The 19,452-nt window shown below is 34.8% G+C and overlaps 2 protein-coding genes across 2 annotated transcripts; both read left to right on the top strand.

The window, feature by feature from the left end:
* The first annotated feature begins 896 nt into the window (after positions 1-896).
* LOC139895926 (ABC transporter G family member 24) lies at positions 897-7,112 on the top strand. The gene is made up of 14 exons (XM_071878473.1): positions 897-1,234; positions 1,420-1,496; positions 1,593-1,856; positions 1,935-1,998; positions 2,083-2,229; positions 2,316-2,350; positions 2,470-2,543; positions 2,668-3,566; positions 4,093-4,389; positions 4,465-4,965; positions 5,061-5,209; positions 5,311-5,600; positions 6,506-6,639; positions 6,727-7,112. The coding sequence occupies exons 1-14, from the start codon at positions 999-1,001 to the stop codon at positions 6,881-6,883; spliced, it is 3,324 nt and encodes a 1,107-aa protein (XP_071734574.1). The 5' UTR covers positions 897-998; the 3' UTR covers positions 6,884-7,112.
* A 2,889-nt stretch (positions 7,113-10,001) lies between these two features.
* LOC139899853 (uncharacterized) lies at positions 10,002-19,303 on the top strand. The gene is made up of 13 exons (XM_071882682.1): positions 10,002-11,131; positions 11,763-12,447; positions 12,526-12,995; positions 13,113-13,272; positions 13,376-16,414; positions 16,776-16,988; positions 17,074-17,274; positions 17,357-17,560; positions 17,635-17,793; positions 17,906-18,223; positions 18,310-18,646; positions 18,730-18,802; positions 18,892-19,303. Exons 1-13 carry the CDS (start codon positions 10,002-10,004, stop codon positions 19,088-19,090), a joined length of 7,188 nt encoding a protein of 2,395 aa, XP_071738783.1. The 3' UTR covers positions 19,091-19,303.
* Positions 19,304-19,452: the final 149 nt, after the last annotated feature.

Genomic DNA, 19,452 nt, shown 5'->3' with positions numbered 1-19,452 from the left:
TGCATTATATATTATCATATATGTTATTTTTTTAAATTACTTCTAATACATAATTAATGTGACAATTTGAAAAACAGATGATAGTTTCGAGTTGGATTCATTAATATGATCGATAGATACTTTTTTTTGAAAGATCAACAAATTTTATTAAGGAAAAGAAGTACAAGGGGGGCCAAAGGCCGTAAAACTTGAAAAAAACACGAGAGAGCATATACATGTATAATATAAATCCTACCAATCTAAGAGGTATACTCTAACAAAGACACAGGGAAAAACCCTCAACTCACAGGCTAATCTCAGCTTTTCCTCACTTAGATTAAGCTGGGTCGATTATAATTACAGTACTAAACTTTCTTAGCGACAAAGCAATTAATAACCGACACCATTTAGGTACTAACCAAGAGGTCACCTGCGAGAGAAGATGAAAAAACCCTGTAGTATTAACCGATACCTTCTTTTATTGGTGGGTTGACATCAAATTTTCTTGGATTTGCTAGCCAATTATGCCAATCTAAAAACCCATTTTTTAGCCTTGAAGAAATCCATTAAAAGGATTTGATTATTTGAATTTCGGATACTATTTTAGCGTTGCAGAGTCTGGAATTATTAAACACGTGATCGTTTCTATAGATACTCCATAGAACATAAAAAAAAAAAAAAATTATTAACTTATTTAACATTTTATAGTATTACAAACATATCGTAAATACTTTATGCAGATACACGAAATTAATTCCCCTCGTTATATAATAATTCTAAAAATGACAATAACACTAATTAAATATGTGTAAAGTATATTGAAGAGGTCCAAATATATGTTGGGTACATTTTTAAAACAATTTTATTTGTATGCCAATGGCCGGCAAGTCGTTAAAGTTGGGACGTGGTCCGAACCCCCTAATTAATTTAATTAAAATCAAAATTCTTTTTAATACCTTTTCCTTTTTATCAGCTGAAATCTAGTTGCTCTGTCAACTATATGCACGATCAATCAGAGAATGACCAGCCGGAAACATTACACCGCCGTATTCGTAACCGTTTTACTATTACAGTTACTGCATTCGCCGGAATTCGTTCACTGTCAAGTCATCGGCGACGACTCCACCGGTCAGATCAACGATACTGCCTTCCTTCCGTTCATTACTCGAACAGTATATAGCAGTCTCTCTAATCTCACTTCTACTATCCTTAATGGCGATGTCGGTAATCGATCTTTATTCTGCGTTCAAAATCGGTAAATCAACTTCAATTTATTTTGAATACATTTAAATTCAGACTAGATTTTTGCATTTTTTGAACCTATATGTAAATTTCATATTAAGTGCAGTTGCAATCATCATTATTCCGTATATGTAAGAATATGTATTAGTTATAAAATAATTTAGTTTTATTAATACATGATGTATTTGAATTGTACAGGCAAGCCGAGTGGGATCGAGCGTTTAATTTTTCGACTAATTTGGATTTTTTGACTGCTTGTATTGTGAAAACAAATGGTAAGAACATTACTATGTATATAACAAATGCTATTCTCGAGCTTTAGAATGATATATACGGTTAACGCGATAAATGAATATGTTATTATTTAACAGGTGATGTTACACAAAGAGTGTGTAATTCAGCAGAGCTAAAATTCTACTTTGGAGGTTTCTTTTCGGGTAGTAATTATCTGAAACCTAACATCAATTGCAATTTAACATCCAGAGTATCTGGTTGTGAGCCAGGATGGGCATGTGCTGCCTCACCAACTGATAACGTTGACTTGCAAGATTCCAAGCATATACCTGCTAGAACTCTTGACTGTCAGCCCTGTTGTGAGGGTTTTTTCTGCCCAAACGGTCTTACTTGCATGATCCGTAAGTATATAAGATTTTATAACCTTTTTAAATGTATGTGTTTTCAATGACTGTTTCCTTACCATTGTTTTGTTATAGCTTGTCCTTTGGGTTCGCATTGCCCGATTGCAACTCTTGATAGAGCTAGTGGTATTTGCAGACCGTAAGTTTTAGAGGTCTATATTAATATCTCGTGTATACATATTGATTGTTGTGATCAGCTTAATAACTGATAGTTTACATGCAGATATGATTACCAGTTGCCTCCTGCGATGCCTAATCATACTTGTGGTGGAGCAAACATTTGGGCAGATGTTAGAACTAGTTCTGAGCTTTTCTGTTCACCGGGGTCATATTGTCCTACGAGTACACAACAAATACCGTGCGGCGAGGGGTATTGATCTACACTTGTTTTCGCTCACTTGTATACGAATACTATTATCATTTCAAATACTGATCCTTGTATCTTGTTATATTTAGGAATTACTGTGAAAAGGGATCTACAGCGGAAAAATGTCAGTAACTCCTTTCAAAATAATTTAGTGTTTTTAAATAAATAAAAAAAGAACAAGGAATCATATGTTGATTCTCAAGCTGTTGTTGATGATGATCCCTCTATTGTCTTTATGTGCAGCATGCTTCAAGTTGACTTCATGTGGGCGTGAAAGTTCAACTCAAAATATTCATGCATATGGGGCAATGCTAATAGTAAGCTCTCATATAAGCTCGAATAGTTTATTGATTATAGTTAGTCTGGTCTGATTTTGTCATAGAGTTTGGTTTTTACAAGATGATTAATACATATCTAAAACTCAATTTATACCTAATCTAGGCTGGAATATTTACTATTCTGCTCATCATTTACAACTGCTCCGATCAAATAATTACCACTCGTGAAAGAAGGCATGCTAAATCTAGGGAAGCAGCTGTAAGACGAGCAAAAGAAAAATTGAAGGCACATGAAAGATGGAAAATAGCAAGAGATGCTGCAAAAAAACACGCAGCTCAAATATCTCGAACATTTTCCCGCCAAAAGGCGGTCCCACAAACGGAGGAACTTTCAATGTTACATCAACGTAGAGATGATGTGGATGATGATCAGATTACCCCACAAATGTCACATACATTTGAAGAGAACAGATTAGAGCTAAGAAGTGAAACATTTAAAGATCTATATAGTTATGATCTTAGTGTGGAGAATAAAGATAATAAAGACACAAAGAATAATAAAAAGAATGTGCCAAAGGAAAAGGAAAAGGAAAAGAAAAAGGAGAAACAAATTACTACTGATAGCCAGATATTTAACTACGCGTACGGTCAAATCGAGAAAGAAAAAGCCATGCAACAGAATCATAACCTTACTTTCTCTGGAGTAATTTCAATGGCAGTTAATACTGAAATCAGGAAAAGGCCAAAAATTGAGATTTCTTTTCGAGAATTGACTCTTACTTTAAAAGGAAAAGGGAAACATCTTTTAAGGTGCGTTACCGGGAAAATAATGCCAGGTCGCATAACTGCTGTCATGGGCCCATCTGGGGCAGGTAAGACAACATTTCTTTCTGCATTGGCGGGCAAAGCACACGGGTGTAGGATAACCGGTTCGATTCTTGTAAATGGGAAACCCGACTCGATCCATTCATATAAAAAGATTATTGGGTTTGTACCACAAGATGATATTGTTCATGGTAATCTGAGCGTGGAGGAGAATCTTTGGTTCAGCGCAAAATGCAGGTATGTCAAGAACCATATGTTGTGCACTGGTAGTTGTAAACTTGTACCCATACTATAACATGCTAAGGTGGCTAAAATGGGTGGGCTGTGCTAATTGCGTGATGTGTCAAAACATATTCGGGTCAACACAAATAACTTTGGCACGGGGCAAATCGAGTTGAATGTGGTTAACCCATACATTTTTTGCCAAAGTTTATACCTTTCCTTAAATAGTTATTGTGCCAAACATACCAACCAAAACTATATTTTTGCAATAATAATACGGTTTTATGCACTAAAAATACGCTTTGGGTGACTTTTGGGACATTCAACTCTTATTTTTTTTATTTTACCCGTTTGACTAGTTACAGATAAATTAAAACCCTAGTCATAGGTAAACGGGTCGAAAGTTTCTCCATTTATGTGATTGTTTTTATCTATTTTTTCTTTCCGACACTAGTAAAAATTGGATTTGCTTCAAAATTAAAACTTTTGAGAACTTGGTTGCACAATAAGAAGAGGTTCTTGATATTTTTACTTATTGTAGGCTACCAGCACACATGTTAAAGAAAGACAGGGTTCTTGTTGTCGAGAGAGTTATCGAGTCACTGGGTTTGCAAGGAGTAAGAAATTCAATAGTTGGAACTGTAGAAAAGCGTGGAATTTCGGGAGGTCAAAGAAAACGAGTAAACGTTGGTCTTGAAATGGTAATGGAACCGTCACTTTTAATCTTAGATGAACCAACATCTGGTTTAGATAGTTCATCTTCTCAGTTACTTCTTAGAGCCCTTCGACGTGAGACTCTTGAAGGGGTAAATGTTAGCATGGTTGTTCACCAACCAAGGTAATTATATCTCATATTTTCTTGAACCATGATGGTATTTTTTAAAATTGTTAATTAGCTTAAATTCCTTTGCAGCTACTCGTTGTTTCAGATGTTTGATGATCTAGTACTTTTAGCAAAAGGTGGACTTACAGTTTATCATGGATCAGTAAGGAAACTTGAAGAATACTTTTCAGGACTTGGAATCAATGTTCCAGAACGTGTTAACCCGCCTGATTATTTTATAGATGTTTTGGAAGGGATGGTCAAACCGAATTCAAGTTCGGGTGTAACTTATGAACAACTACCTGTTAGATGGATGCTTCATAAAGGTTATCCTATACCCCCCGATATGCGTAGAAACGCGTCTGCTGCTGGACTTACTATGTTCCCGGAAGGTCATATTTCAGATATCGATTCAAATGATCGTGATGGTAGAACAGAGGAACATTCATTTGCTGGTGAAATTTGGCAGGATGTTAGGTCAAACGTGGAAGTAAGAAGAGATATTATCCTTCATAATTTCTTGCGTACAAAAGATTTATCCAATCGTAGGACTCCTGGAATTTTCCTGCAGTACCGATACTTTCTGGGAAGGTACGTGTCTTATTCTATATTAGAGGTGTCAAAATGGGTTGGGTAATGGGTCAAAGACGGTTGTGCTTCCTTTTCTAATGTTGATAGTTCTACAGGATTGCAAAGCAGAGGTTAAGAGAATCTAAGCTACAATTAGTAGACTATCTCATTTTATTACTTGCTGGGGCATGTTTGGGAACAATTATTAAATCCAATGAAGAGACGTTTGGGGCACCTGGTTACACTTACTCTATTATTGCAGTATGTAAGTAACTAAACAACTGCTTTGGGCTCTTTGTATGAAATATATGCTAGAATCTTTATTGAATGCACACAATAACATGCAATAATAATTGGTATTATCAGCTTTGTTATGCAAAGTTGCGGCGTTGAGAACATTTTCGTTGGACAAGTTACAATATTGGAGGGAGCGTGCATCTGGCATTAGCAGCCTAGCTCATTTTCTAGCCAAAGACACGATTGATCATTTCAGTACAGTAATAAAGCCTGCGGTTTATCTGTCCATGTTCTATTTCTTTAGCTATCCCAGATCTTCATTTGCAGAAAATTACAGCGTTTTGCTCTGCCTTGTGTACTGTGTAACTGGGATAGCGTACGTGTTAGCCATATTTCTTGACCCTGGTCCATCACAACTGGTAAGTAACAAAATAGTAAGCGCATCGATACAGGTTATTACTCTGTAGAATTTGCAACATGAGTGGATCGGGTGGGTTTGATAATAGGTCAAAATGGGTAATATAGGAATATGTGATTTTTTTTTTTTTTTTTTTTACAAATAGTTAGTGTATAAATAATGAAGTACACATTGGGGTCTTCTCTTTCAAAAACAAATAAACTAAACATCTAGTATTTTTTTGATAATGAGTATTACGTCCGGGAAACAAGACCCATTACCTAAAAAATAGTCCCAATGGGTTGAAATATCCAACCCAATGGATCCATGCATGTAATAGAAAAAATAAGGAGCAGGTCCAATTAAAACCCAATTACATCTCATTAAAATTAGAACAGGTCCATTGGGTCGACGGATTAAAAATTAGATCCACTGAGGAAACACATATAATATTTTGTATTTCGATTATAGGTTATCTTTCTCCATCCACTTAGTATCTTCTGTATCTATGCTGGGGTTTATTTTTTCCAAGAAAATTAAGAAAATTAGGTCTCGACCCAACCAGACCCAAAAAATTGAGGAGAAAAAATGGGTCCCGACCCGGGTCTTGACACAACCTGTTCGGCTAATTTAAAGGCTGACATGTTTACCCATGACCCATTTCGACTCAAATCCATTTGATCCTTGACCCAACCCGACCCGTTTGCCAAGCATAGCTAGTATTATGCTTTAAAAAATAAGAATAAATTTTCAGTATCTTTCGACCCGTTTAACCCGCTTTTATGAGCTACCTCACTTGATTTTAACTGCCTGGGCCTTTAGGAATAGAAAAGCATATTTTCATGTTCACCCCTCTATTAATAATAATTTGAAATTGCGACCTCTAGTATTTCATGTTCATACTCATGTCCTTGTAATTTCGTGCAGTTTTCAGTGCTCCTTCCTGTCGTTTTGACGCTCATTTCCACACAAACGGGAGATAGTAAGTTCCTGAAGGATGTGGCCAAATTATGCTACCCTAAGTGGGCACTGGAAGCATTTGTAATTGCAAACGCAAATAAGTACAACCATCTCTCATAGTTTATATATCAAGTTTCAATCTGAAATAAGTGAATGTGTTTAGTTATTTCTCCATTGATCAAATGCAGGTACTCAGGAGTGTGGCTGATAACGCGTTGTGGGGCACTTTTAAAAATGGGGTACAATGTACATGATTGGGGTCTTTGTATATTCATTCTCATTATAATCGGTGTAGTAACCCGAATTTTTGCGTTCTTTGGTATGCTCATTGTTCATAAGAGGTGAACCTGGTATGAAATTACAGCGTAGAAGTATTTAAAACTATATTAGAGGGACAATGTGGTATCAGTGAAGCATAGTTATTATACTAATTTAATACGGGACGTCAGCTGCATTATAAGTTATAAATTTCTTTCATTTTTTATTTATTTGGGTGAAACTGAAAGGTTTTTTTGCTTTATGATGTAATATCTTGACTGTACACACCACATAAGTTAGTGAGTGAATATATTTCGATAAGCTTTTATTAGTTTATTAGAGTATTAATGATAGTCTTATTAGATATTGTTAATAATAATGAATTAACTAATTGGTTATCTGGATTTCAAGTTTGAAATTTGATGACACATTGACACAATTCTGTTTCCTATAGTGTTCTTAAGATATGATATATAAGCATGCTTGGTTTTTAGTGAGATATGCATAAAATTTCCCAACTTAAACGAATAAACCAAGGGCAACTTTATTTGTTTTTGAACAGAAAACACACACTTTTTTTTGTTTACAACGGGACTTGAACTAACAAATTTAAGGTTGATGAATTGTCTTGATACTGCTATGTCATAAGCTCTTTGCATGTTGTTACAATATTACATGATAAGATTTCAAAACCATATCGCAAATAGTTAGAAGAGCTAATAATAATTAATCAATTTTTTTACAAGGCGATTCAAGTAGCATAATTGACCTCAAAAGTCAAAGTATACTTATATTCTTGATATGCAGAGGTTATTTATTTATTTATTTTACCGACTAAGAGTCATGTCAAAGATATGGTCCATTTTGCAGATATAACATGATGTAATCATAGAGGTATCAAAACATAGAGATGGCAAATAGTACCCATTACCATATAGTGGGTTGATTACGGTTATATTTTCTCCAATAACTCAGTACGAGCCAGCCAATCCCTCTATCAGTCTAACCCACGAGCCAGGCGAAGAGTGGATGTAGTTAAAAAACCTCAAAATAAATTTCAATACCGTCAAATGAATCATGGAAGTCTAAAGGCATCCAAAGTGTATTTTAGTTCTTACTTCCTCCTATATGTTAGAAATAGGGTATGAATTGACTATTCGAATTGATTATTGAATAGTGTATTCAATTTCTCTATAAAGTATTTCGACCCAACTATTGGTTTGGTTACACGAAATCTTTATAGGGATTAGACAATAACGCAGTTAGTGTTTTTGGCAATGAAATTCCTAATCAAAATATTAGAGATATTTTGTGTGTTTTCGTTATTGTGTTCTGAATGCAGTATGCAAAAACCTAAATAATAAAAATGATACATTCGGCAGTTATATTTGAAAGGATGTAACCTTTCATTTTGAGCGGGAAAAACTGTTATACCAAAAGGTATAACACTTGGCCGGGGTGCAGCCCCTTGGACCCCGTAAAGGGGCGCAGCCCCCTTGACCCCTGCAATTACGCGACAGTTAATAGCCAACTCTTACGGGCGTGTACTCCATAATCTTCGGACCCATTATTAAGTATGACCAGCAACCCTTGCATTCAATTAAATCACAATTAGTTAAAATGAATGTTGGATGACACTAAAAACACCAACAGTATAGCTTTAAAAGGTTCATTCTTTAGCTCTTGTACTATTCTTAATACTAAGTTAACTTTGACAAAATTCTAAAATGGACAATAAGTATGAGTAATTTAACCCATCCAACATGTTTTAAAAACTACCAAGGTTTTGAGCTGAATTTCAAGAATTAAAGCTGTGCTATTTCAAAGAATTCAAAACTTGAATTTCAATCATTCAAAAAATGTCACATTTTAAAGCACTTGATAGATACGTATAAAATTATTGTGTAACAGAAATGAATTAATGTTATAACAAAATTTTAAATGAACTAAAAATATATACAATATAAATTTTTAAATAAAAAAGTGTTTTTTCAACGAAAGCAAAATTTATATAAAAAAGAATGAACACTTCATCTAATCCATGAGTCATCCAACCAAACAAACAAAGGAATCAAAACCCGGGCTCAAACCTAAATAAAACAAGAGAACTAAGGGTCGAGAATGAATCAAAACCAAACCAACAAAGACGACAACACCAAAGAACAAAACAAGATGGCAATAAAACTCTTACTAACCGTCAACGCACCAAGACCAAAATAAACTCCGAACAATCGAAACGAATCACATGTCGTAAACCTCTTAAATAAAGAAATGTTGTACATACAAATTAATCGTATTAATGGTAATTAATATAAATCAAATTAGTATTGTTAGTTACGACTAAAAACAATAAAAAAATATTTTAACTAACTAGTGAAATGACCCGTGGAATCACGGGTTTGTTTAAACGAAACAGTTTAATGATATGTTTTAGGTATTAAGTGAACGAAAATGCTAAAGTTATTTAGTTTAATGACCCGTGAAACCACAGAGTCCGACTTAGAAACTCGTCAGCTGAACATTTCATCAAACACCTAAAATGCATATTAAACAATCTACATTCAATCATAAGAGATAATATTGGTTGTCATTTTATTATAAAAGTGTAAATTAAAATATAATTTTAGAATTGGTTTCCTTCTGCCTAGTTTTTATAACTTCTCGTATTCAATTCAAAATAATTAATTAAAATAATTCAAAATTATTTAATTTAATAATTAAAAATTATTAATAAGATTTAATAATAATAATTAATTAATAAGATAATTTTAATTCAAAATTATTTAGATTAATGACATCACTTACCATGTTTAAATTTTTTTCTTTTCTTGATTTTTTCTTAACAAAGAAATTAGCCTAATAATGACATTATCATTATAGGATTTTAATATTAACTGCTATAGATTTAAAATTTGGTTGTTTTACTTTTATGAATTTTTAATTATAATATAATAATAGAAAAATTAAATTAAATTAAATTAAATTAAATATTATAGCTAACCCTCCAAAGTCCAAAATAAACCCCTGTTACTCCTCTCTCGCAAGTCGCCGCCACCACCACTTTACGTCGACGCGCCACCTTCAAACAAGCGGAAATCCTTACTACATACAGGTCACTTGTATCTATATCTTTATATATATACCTTCTTTACTAATGTAATCTAAACTGAAACTCTGTCTTGCGTTTTTATTTCATCTTGCAGCAATGGAAAACGATAAATTTATCAACCCTGAGACCAAATTAAACCCTAATTTTGTAATCAAAGTCTCACACGAAGCTAAATTAAGAGAGCTATTACGTAACATAACCTCAATCGATCTCCAATTATGTTCAGAATCATCAAAAGAGTTTATGAAATTACTAAGAAGTGATGAAGGCGGAGAAATGTTACGTCAATACGTACAATCATCACCTAATTGTTCCGAACTTCTACAAGCGTGGAATTTACGGCAATCGAAGTCCGGTTTATCTTACATAATGTCTTTAATTAATGTTATTTTAAGTCATGTAGATGGAGTTTATAGAGCTAATGATGTAGCTAGGGTTTTAATTAGTCGTGCGTTAGATAAATTCGCTCGTTTTATACTTGAAGAGAAATTAGAAGATGTTTATAAGGAGTTGAATAGCAAAGAGGGAAAAGGGAAGAATGGTGCGTTGTTGATGATGGCGTCAATTGTTAGACGAGGGTCCGGATTGGCTGCTGATGTTGCAAAGAGTTTTAATTTCAAGCTACCGAGTTTTTTGAAATTAGCCGAGTATGAAAAGAGGAGGAAAAATGTGGAGAAGATAAAAAGAAAGTTTTCAACTAGGAGATCGTATGTACGGTTTGCTATGTCGTTTTTGGAAATCGGGGATTCTAGGCTGTTAAGATGGGTGCTGCAGCAAAAGGAAATGTTTTCCGGTGTTCTTCGTGGTTTGGGGAGTGATGAAGAAGAGACTGTTGTGTATGTTTTATCAACGTTAAGGGATAAGGTACTTGTTCCTGAATCTTTGGTGCCTGTAGGGCTTAGAAGCGTTTTATTCGGGAGTGTTACTTTGGAACAATTGGTTAATGTTTCTGGTAGGGATGACGGTGGAGATGCTGCTGAGGTGGCGAAGAACGTTCTGTTTATGGTGTGCACTGACCCGGTTAATGGGTTGATGCCTGATCCAAAGGCGTCGCCTTTTCCGTTGAAGGGAAATTTTACACGACTTTTGGGTGTAATGAAGAAACTAAAAGCTACCGAGATTGAGTTTCATAAGGATTTGTTACTCGCCATTGTACGTGGAAGGCCATCTTTTGGTTCTGCCTATCTGGATGAGTTTCCTTACGGCCTTGAAGATCATGCATCCTGGTTACTTTTTGTTTTATTAGTTTTGAATACGTGTTTCTGTGTGTGTAATGATACCTGCGAAACCATTAGGTTGGGTCGGTTTGGATAATGGGTCAAAACGGTTTTGTGACGAAATAGGTCATGGGTCAGATTTTTAAATGGGTCCAAATGGGACAGGTTGGGTGGGTAACAAATCGAAACGGGTCATGCGTCAAATGAGTCCAAACGGGTCATATACTTTTACATATATGTTTTATATTATTTCAGCTTTATTATTATATTATTTAATATCTATTATAGATAGTAAATGATAGACCATGAATGCTTTCATAACTGTTTGACGGACAAAACTTGTTATGATATTTATGCTCGACCCATTTTACCCATTCACAAGACTCATTAGACTTATCTCTGTTTATTCAGCTTCAAGTATTGATACCCATTGGACCTGTTACTTTATATTATGTATAGGACCCAATAGGTTGAAGGGAAACCCATTGGACTTTTTTTTAAGTTTTAGTTTCCATTGCCAGGCCTAATTTTTCTCAAGACCCAATTGACCCGAAAGCTTGACCCAATTGACCCAGATTTGAGACTGTGGGTCTCAATTGCCAGGTATAATGTGTATATTATGTTACTGAAGTACTTGCAGGTTTGCTGCTGTTTCATTGGCTGCAAACTTGGTTTCTTCGGTGAATGCAGGTTTGACTTTTGACTTTCTTGATGAGCCACTGTCTATCAACAGTTCGGAAGTGCAAAATCTATTGAAGTGCATAGGTTCTCGTTCATTTAATAGAATAGTTATGAATAAAGGATTACTTCATTCCGAGTCTCTTATACAACATGGGACGTTACGGCTTGTTTTAGAAGGCCTAATGTTATTAGATTCTATCTTTTCTGCTATAACTCATAGATCCAAATCTAGCAAGCAAATTGGGTGTAAATGGGCATCTCTTAAACAAGATATTCAGAATGAAGTGCAATTGTTGCTCCCTGATCATCAAGTCTTGTTATCGTTGATTTCCTCTTTGAATAACCGTTACAAAAACGAAGAACGGTCTTTGAAGAGAAGTGCAGATACAACAGAAAGTAATACAAGTAATAAGAAATTAAAAACACATAGTTTGAATGAAGAAACGGATATTCTTGTTGGCGGTATTACTTCTTCTCCAAGTTATGATGATGGTATACTCGAGGAAGAGCATAATTTGAACAAATCTGATGATCTAAAGGATGATTCTAATTTAATCAAAGAGCTATGGGAGTCGAATGAAATTACTGTTGATGAAGAACTGTATTTTTACTCAAAGTTGCTTGACGCCCTCAAAATTTACCACGTAAGTTCTAATTTCAGATCAAGATTCAAACTTTATGTTTGATAATGGTTTCTAATAGTGAATTTTTTGAACCTGCAGCGTACCATGCCAACGGTTCTAGAAGGATCATTCGATTTCTTTAAAGTTCTACCTAGTAACGTTTTGTCATTACCAACTATAATGCAACAATCGGTATTATCGTTATTGATTGAACATATTGGTTGGTCTCCTAAGCAAGACGTTCCAATAAAATACCCGTCGTTGATGTACAAACATCTAACTCATTTCATCAATTTGGTTGTACATTCACCGGTTAAAGATGTAAAAGATCAAGCTTATGTTCTGGCACAGGCAGCCATGTTAAGTACGGGAGCATTTGACAACAATGCAACAGAAATTGATGTATGGTTATTATTTCTTACCGGGTTTAATATCAAAGAGAGTGGGATCAAGATTATACAAAACTTGTCATCTGTTGTCGTTTCTTTTTTCTGTGATGTTGTTTCTACTGTTGGAAACAAAAGCAATTTATTCAAATATTGGGATCTTCTTAGGTCTCAAATCCATCAGTCAGAAACCAGTAAAGGTTTGACCTTTTTGACTTTATATTTGGTTTTATTGACTATGATCATTCCAAGTAACGTGTGTAACTCTAATCTCTTGGTAATTGTTGCATTTATGTTTTTTCTTTCAGATATTTGTCCTCGGTTCAGTCCTCTATTTATTTGCGCTCTTGAGAAGTGCGTAAGGTTGCTCAGTTCCAAGTCTGGAACCTTCAATTTACATGAGAAAACAATGATATCTGCTTACGTTAGCAATACCTTGAAATACCTTTTGCAAACTCAGGTATGTAGGTTTACACGATGCTCTAAATTTTTTTTAACCTTTTTAATGTTTGAATGATTAATGCCTCATTTTTTATTAGTGACATCTGATCTGATTTATTTAGGTAGAGGCTGGATTGCTATCTTCTTTGATATGTCGTTTGGTGTCTGAAAGACTCGAGGATATTGATGGCAATTTATGTGAATGGAGACATTTAAAGGGTTTGTTGCACTTTTCGAGAAGTATTACTAGTAAAGAAAGTTTCATGTTATCTTTAATTGATAGAAAAAAGGGACCCGGTGATGAATCTTTTCTCAATCTTCTTGAAACTGTAAGTTCAGCCGAGAGTGATAATAATCTTGATAAAACGACAGCTTTTTCATTATCTATGTTATGTGCTTCGCCTGATCTAATCGTGCAGCATTTTCCTAAAGTTGTATCTGTTTCACTTAAACTAAGTGGAATTCCCTTTTCAATCCTTTTATCTATCTGTTCACTCGAAACAAGTTTTATTAATGATGTCTGCAAGTCATGGCAATTGTCGTTTTCAAATGAAGAACATGTCGGTTTTAAAAGTCTGCGTTCAACAAACTCTTCAGAAGCCTTTTCTTATTTTCTGAAAGTCACTCCTTTTCACGTGCTATACCCAGCTCTTATAAGCACAGAATGCTCGTTTTTATCCGACTCATCAAAACTTCAGGACTTTCTATTGGCTGAGCTGTCGAAAGAGATGTCTAATAATTTTGTTTTCACTTTTCGTAACTTGTTTTTCTGGTTTCATTATATACAATCATCCTACCGTTGTAAACCAGTAGACAACCTTATACATATATCTGATATATGTTTTGCTCTCTTAAAAAACATGCTGGCACACAAATCGGCCAATTGTTATGCCCAAGAAATTGCTGAAACCGTCTTTTACCATCCTGCAGTCATAGGTGCCATTGACAGCCCGTTATCTGTTAGCAAGGAACTAAACATTTTTGACCAAACAACAGATGATTTTCTCTGTTTGACAAGAGAAGGAGTTCATATAATGGATCATCATGTCTTTCAAATACTAGAAATATTCGGTAACCAAATATCTCTTGCGGATCTTGGGTATGCAAGTAAACGGATATCAGCGATTTTCAAAAGCTTCCTTCATAAATTGAGTGTGACACTAAAGAACAGGTTTGATCAGTTTATGGAATCTGAAAATCTGCTTCCTTTGATCCCGACATTATATGCTTTTCACACTTTGATTCGTTTCATCTCTCCTCAAAAGCTTCTTGAATTGGTTTCTTGGATGTTTTCCAGAATTAATCTTGATGAATCATCCCTTTTAGAGTCTAAAGTTTCTGCTTTATCTGTTGGATTAAGTATAGCTGCTCGTGCTTTCGACTTAGTGCCACTGTTTATACAAGAAATCGATGTTGCTACATTTGAGAACGTGATTTTTCATGTAGTCAAGATCGCCTCCTGTTCGGAACTACTCGCTGCAGATATTTGCTTGCTGAAAGCGGCTAAGATTGCAAGTAAATTGAATGGTCAAAGTCAAAGTCAAACTTCTAAAGCTCTTTTAAATCACATGGTTATGTCAAGGGTAGTAGCAAGCACACCCTTGAGTTTGATGACAAAATGCTTTCAAAAGCTTAACATGATCAATGCTCAGTTTTTGTTTCATGTAACTGAATCGAGTCTCCTTCATCTATCTTTCTTTGGAAATCTTTATATGAAGATGGTGAACAAACCTTCAGTGACAAAACATCATGATGAATTGTTAATGCTTTTGCCAACTGCTTTATCTTTCATGAATTCGATCTCTGCACGATACGGGGAGCAGTGTTATAAGCAACTTGAAACCATACGTTCTTTGTATTGGGAAATTTTATGTAACGGATTTGCTAATTGGAAAAGTTTTGTCTCTAATGATGCATTTGAAGTAAAATTAGACAAGTCTGTACCGTTAACCGTTGAAGAACTTTGTGACATTTTCAATCGCAGTCTTCTTGGAAGAGCCGTTACTGTCATGCGGGATCATCTTGTATCAAGCGGGCCCACTGTCAAGCGAAGCAAGCGACTAAAGTGTTTTGATTCTGTTATTCAATCTGGCACCGATAATCTTTTTGACTGTAAAAGTCATAAAATTGATCGTTACTCCATTGATGAATCCTTGAACCTTATTATGAAGGTAGTCACAAAGTTGAATCTTTGCAAGATGCTGTTACTATCATCTTCAGAACGAATGTCTAGCAAAGAATACTCAAGATGTACAACGTTAATAGATTATTCAGTGTCCACTTGGCGGTTAATCGTAAAAAAATTCCCGTTAAATCCAATTTATGAATCAGAAGCTGAAGGCTTAAAATCCAACCTTTTCAGACTTTTAGAAACCTTCATTTTGCAGAATATTGTTGAAGTTACTGGTGAGTATATAAAGTCAAATTCTTCAATTAGTATTGAACAACTTGCAAGATCTTGTCTTCTTCACAGATTTGAAGATCCTGCAACACTTGCGATGTTAAGAGTTATTTTAACTTTTGAAACAGAAGATAAATCAATGCATATTCAAATTCTTCAGCTACTTTTAGCTCATTCTCAATTTGCAACCATCATTCAATCTGCGTTAAAACCTTCAAGTTCTGTGCAGTTTGGTATCATCTTTAGACCCATGTCCAGTATTTTGAGATCGCTTAATTTTGCCCGTATAGAATCTAAGTCAGATACATCTGATAAACTGTACATGAAGCAATTGGAAGTTGTTAAATTGCTTAGGGTACTATGTCAATCTAGGGCTCAGATGGGCAGTGTTGGTTTTGAACATGATATTGGGATAAATTTTCAGGAATTGTTGTTCTTGGTTTTATCTTTGTATGGTGCTACTGTTAGTGAAAAAGATATGGAGATTTATAGAATCATACAAGAACTTGAAAGTATTGATGAATCGAACTCTGGTTACATTGCTGAGATGGATTATTTGTGGGGACCAGCTGCTATTAAAGTTAGAAAAGTACGTAAGACAGAGCAGGATTGTTCTTCTGATGATGTGGATGACGTCGAAAAATGCCGCAAAAGTCAATTCAGAGAAAACCTTCCGATTGACCCTTCATTGTGTGCAGCTACAGTTCTTCATTTTCCCTATCACAGAAACATGAATTCAGAGGCTGGACATGTAAGTGAGGTACTGCATTTTTTAATTGTATCTATAGGTGGCACAATGTATGATTTGGGCGGCAAGCTGACTAACAAATCATATTTAGTGCGGTCAAAACGGGTCGGGTAGGGTTGACTCATAATTACAGATTGTGCTCTTTATTAGGTCTTTTTGTAAATATTTAGGACATTACTTCTGATGACTCGGACTATATTATCTAATACACTGGGTCTGTAATAAAAATGTAGGGGAATAATATGTGTTAAAGATAAACTTTGGCGAATTTTAAACACTTTAGATAGTTCTTTTGGGTACTTTTCTGTTTGACCTGTATGAGATAAATGACAACCCTAATGGACCCGTTATTAAGTTCACTGTTGTAATCCAGGTACAAACTGCAACCGATGAGACAATACAGACATATGACCCAGTTTTCATCTTGCGGATGTCATTGCACGCTTTGTCAATGGAGTACATCGAGCCCGTTGAGTATGCTAGCTTAGGCCTGCTTGCTGTTGCATTTGTTAGTTTATCTTCTGTTGATGATGAGATCCGAAAATTGGGCTATAAAGTCGTGACAGTATTCAGAGATGCATTAGAGGTTAGTAGTGCTTATTATCAATTTTATTCTCCTTAAAGATCTGTTCTTGCTCGTTTTTCTAATGTAATAATCCTTTTTTTATCAGATTAGCCAAAAAAAGAAAGAGGTAAACCGACTTCGCGCGTTGATAACATACGTGCAAAACGGTATAAGTGAGGCATGGCAAAGAATTCCCTCTGTACATGCTTTATTCGCTGCTGAATCTTCCTTAATAATATTGGATCCTTCAAATAATCAGTTTAAAATTATCACTAAACTTCTTTCACACTCTCCTATGAACACCAAGGTACGAAACATCCTTTGTGTCCTTTATTACACTGCCAGTCTTGTTACTAATAATGTTACATTTCTTGTTAATTATGTTGCAGACAATATCATTCTTTGATGAATTCTTTTGGAATAGTTCTGCTGATTTTAGATCAGATAGGATATGGATTCTTCGTCTACTTTATTCTGGCCTGAATCAAGAAGATGATACTCAGATTTATGTTAGAAGTTCAGTTCTTGAGAAACTGCTTAGTTTTTACACTTCATCTCTTTCAGATAATGAATTAAAGGAATTGATTCTTCAGGTACAATTTTCTGCTTGTTTTTGGTGTTCTGTCTAAATTTAGTATATTTCTGAGATTTGAAAACTGTGCTGCAGATTGTGAAGAAATCTCTGAAATTTGAAAAGATGTGTAAATATTTAATCGAACATTGTGGTGTAATTTCATGGTTATCATCTCTTATTTCAAACTTTTGTGGAAGTACATGCCAGGAACAGAGGGGTGTTTTACTGACCCAACTTGCAGTAATCATAAAGGTAACAATATTTATAATATGCACGAGTCTTGTATATTTTTATTAAAATAATAAAAGAAAAAGTTTATTACTGTTCTTTCTACGTCTAACTTAGTGCATGTTGCGTAATTCAGATAGTAAATGAAGTTAGCAGCTCCAGGAACGCAATTCAGTGGTTGGAAACACATTATGTGGAGCAATTAACACAACTTTCATGTCACTTGTATTCGCTCCTTGTCGATAACTTTGAGCTCGTGAAAGAAATAAACTCGGTTGAATCGATTTTGAAAGTTATCGCTTTAACTTTAGAAATATCTCAAAAGAGAGATATGTTACAACCGCATTTCACATTTTCGGTTGACAGTCTATATCAGTTATCTCAAACCATTGATGTAGAGTTGGCACTTAAAGTTGTTCTAATGAACCCTCCTCAAGCAGCATTACTCACTATGGTAATTATTTTTAACCGCTACACTTTAATTTCCTAATTAATATGCTAATTTTGTTGTAATTTGCTTAGTTGGTTATTTATTTTCAGGATTGCGAAAAGCTTCAAAAGTTTGTACTATGGACAGTCTCAGTTGCTCTTCGATCTGCTGAACAAACTGATGATTCTTTGTTGTCAAAGCTTTTACGGTGGCTCACTGCTTCTGTAATTTTAGCTAAAGTGGGGGATTCGGAATCGAACTCCGTTTCAGAAACGTTGCAATCTTTTCTAGGGGCGGAATGGTCAATTCACATGGCATCTGGCTCTGAAGAAGTATTAGGTGCTACCATTTATTACCTTCAACAGATTCTTGGGAAGAAATGTCAAGTGCTTACATCTGTTGTTACCTCACTTTGTTTGTTACTCTTACCTGATTGCGCGCACACAGGTATACAAGATCTTATCACCAAATTTTTATTTTTATTTTTAATTTTTTAAAAATGGATTTTGAATATGTCTGTGTTGGATCAGATGAAGGGAGTACACTGACATCTTTGCTATCCAAAATACGCTGTCCTACTGAAGCTAATCCTTCATGGAGATGGTAAAATTCTTTACTTTTTTAATATTTTCTTTTATGTTTATTCGCGACTATTTCTCACGAATTCGTTTGTGTTGCTATGTAATGTGCAGGTCATTTGAGCAGCCTTGGAAGGATCCTTTAATCGAGAGTTGTTCCTTCGATGAGTTTCAAGCTTGCCAAAGTATTTTAGTTGAGGTTTTGAATGTTCTTGGCAAGAAACCATCACTTTCGCATTTTCTTTCGAATTTAGAAGTAGAAAATTCAGGTCTGTTCAAATGGGAAAGAAGTCTTCTTGCAGAGACTCTGTAACGTGACTTGATGAACTTTATATATTTTGTCTAGGCTGAAAGCCCGCAAGAGCAATTTTGGACAAACATTATTCGTTATTTAGGCATTCACAACTTTTGGTTAAGCACACTATTTTGATGTAAAAGTTGTAAATTCATAAGGTTCTATATTTCGTCTCCGCCCTTCGCTAGATATTTTTGCATATGCTATTGGTGTAAACATAGACTTCTGAAACTGAACTTTACTTTCTTTTTTTACTATAATCTATAGTTGATTGATAACAAATATTACCAAGGCACTGCTACTAGTAGCTCTTAATCTTTCTATTTACCAAAAAACTCTAATACTTTTACCGGTTTTTATCGTATATTGTGAGAAATTCA

Source organism: Rutidosis leptorrhynchoides, chromosome 3 (genome assembly GCF_046630445.1).
Source record: "Rutidosis leptorrhynchoides isolate AG116_Rl617_1_P2 chromosome 3, CSIRO_AGI_Rlap_v1, whole genome shotgun sequence".
Lineage (NCBI taxonomy): Eukaryota > Viridiplantae > Streptophyta > Magnoliopsida > Asterales > Asteraceae > Rutidosis > Rutidosis leptorrhynchoides.
Note: the sequence above shows the minus strand (reverse complement) of the source record. Positions and strands in the feature narration are given on the sequence as shown.

Excerpts from the sequence above, each read along its gene's own strand:
- LOC139895926 (XM_071878473.1), top strand. The coding sequence starts at position 999 with ATGACCAGCCGGAAACATTACACCGCCGTATTCGTAACCGTTTTACTA. Across the intron at positions 1,497-1,592 it reads TTGTATTGTGAAAACAAATG|GTGATGTTACACAAAGAGTG; the intron begins GTAAGAACATTA and ends ATTATTTAACAG. Across the intron at positions 4,966-5,060 it reads TACCGATACTTTCTGGGAAG|GATTGCAAAGCAGAGGTTAA; the intron begins GTACGTGTCTTA and ends ATAGTTCTACAG.
- LOC139899853 (XM_071882682.1), top strand. The coding sequence starts at position 10,002 with ATGGAAAACGATAAATTTATCAACCCTGAGACCAAATTAAACCCTAAT. Across the intron at positions 11,132-11,762 it reads CTTGAAGATCATGCATCCTG|GTTTGCTGCTGTTTCATTGG; the intron begins GTTACTTTTTGT and ends AAGTACTTGCAG. Across the intron at positions 17,794-17,905 it reads AACTTGCAGTAATCATAAAG|ATAGTAAATGAAGTTAGCAG; the intron begins GTAACAATATTT and ends TGCGTAATTCAG.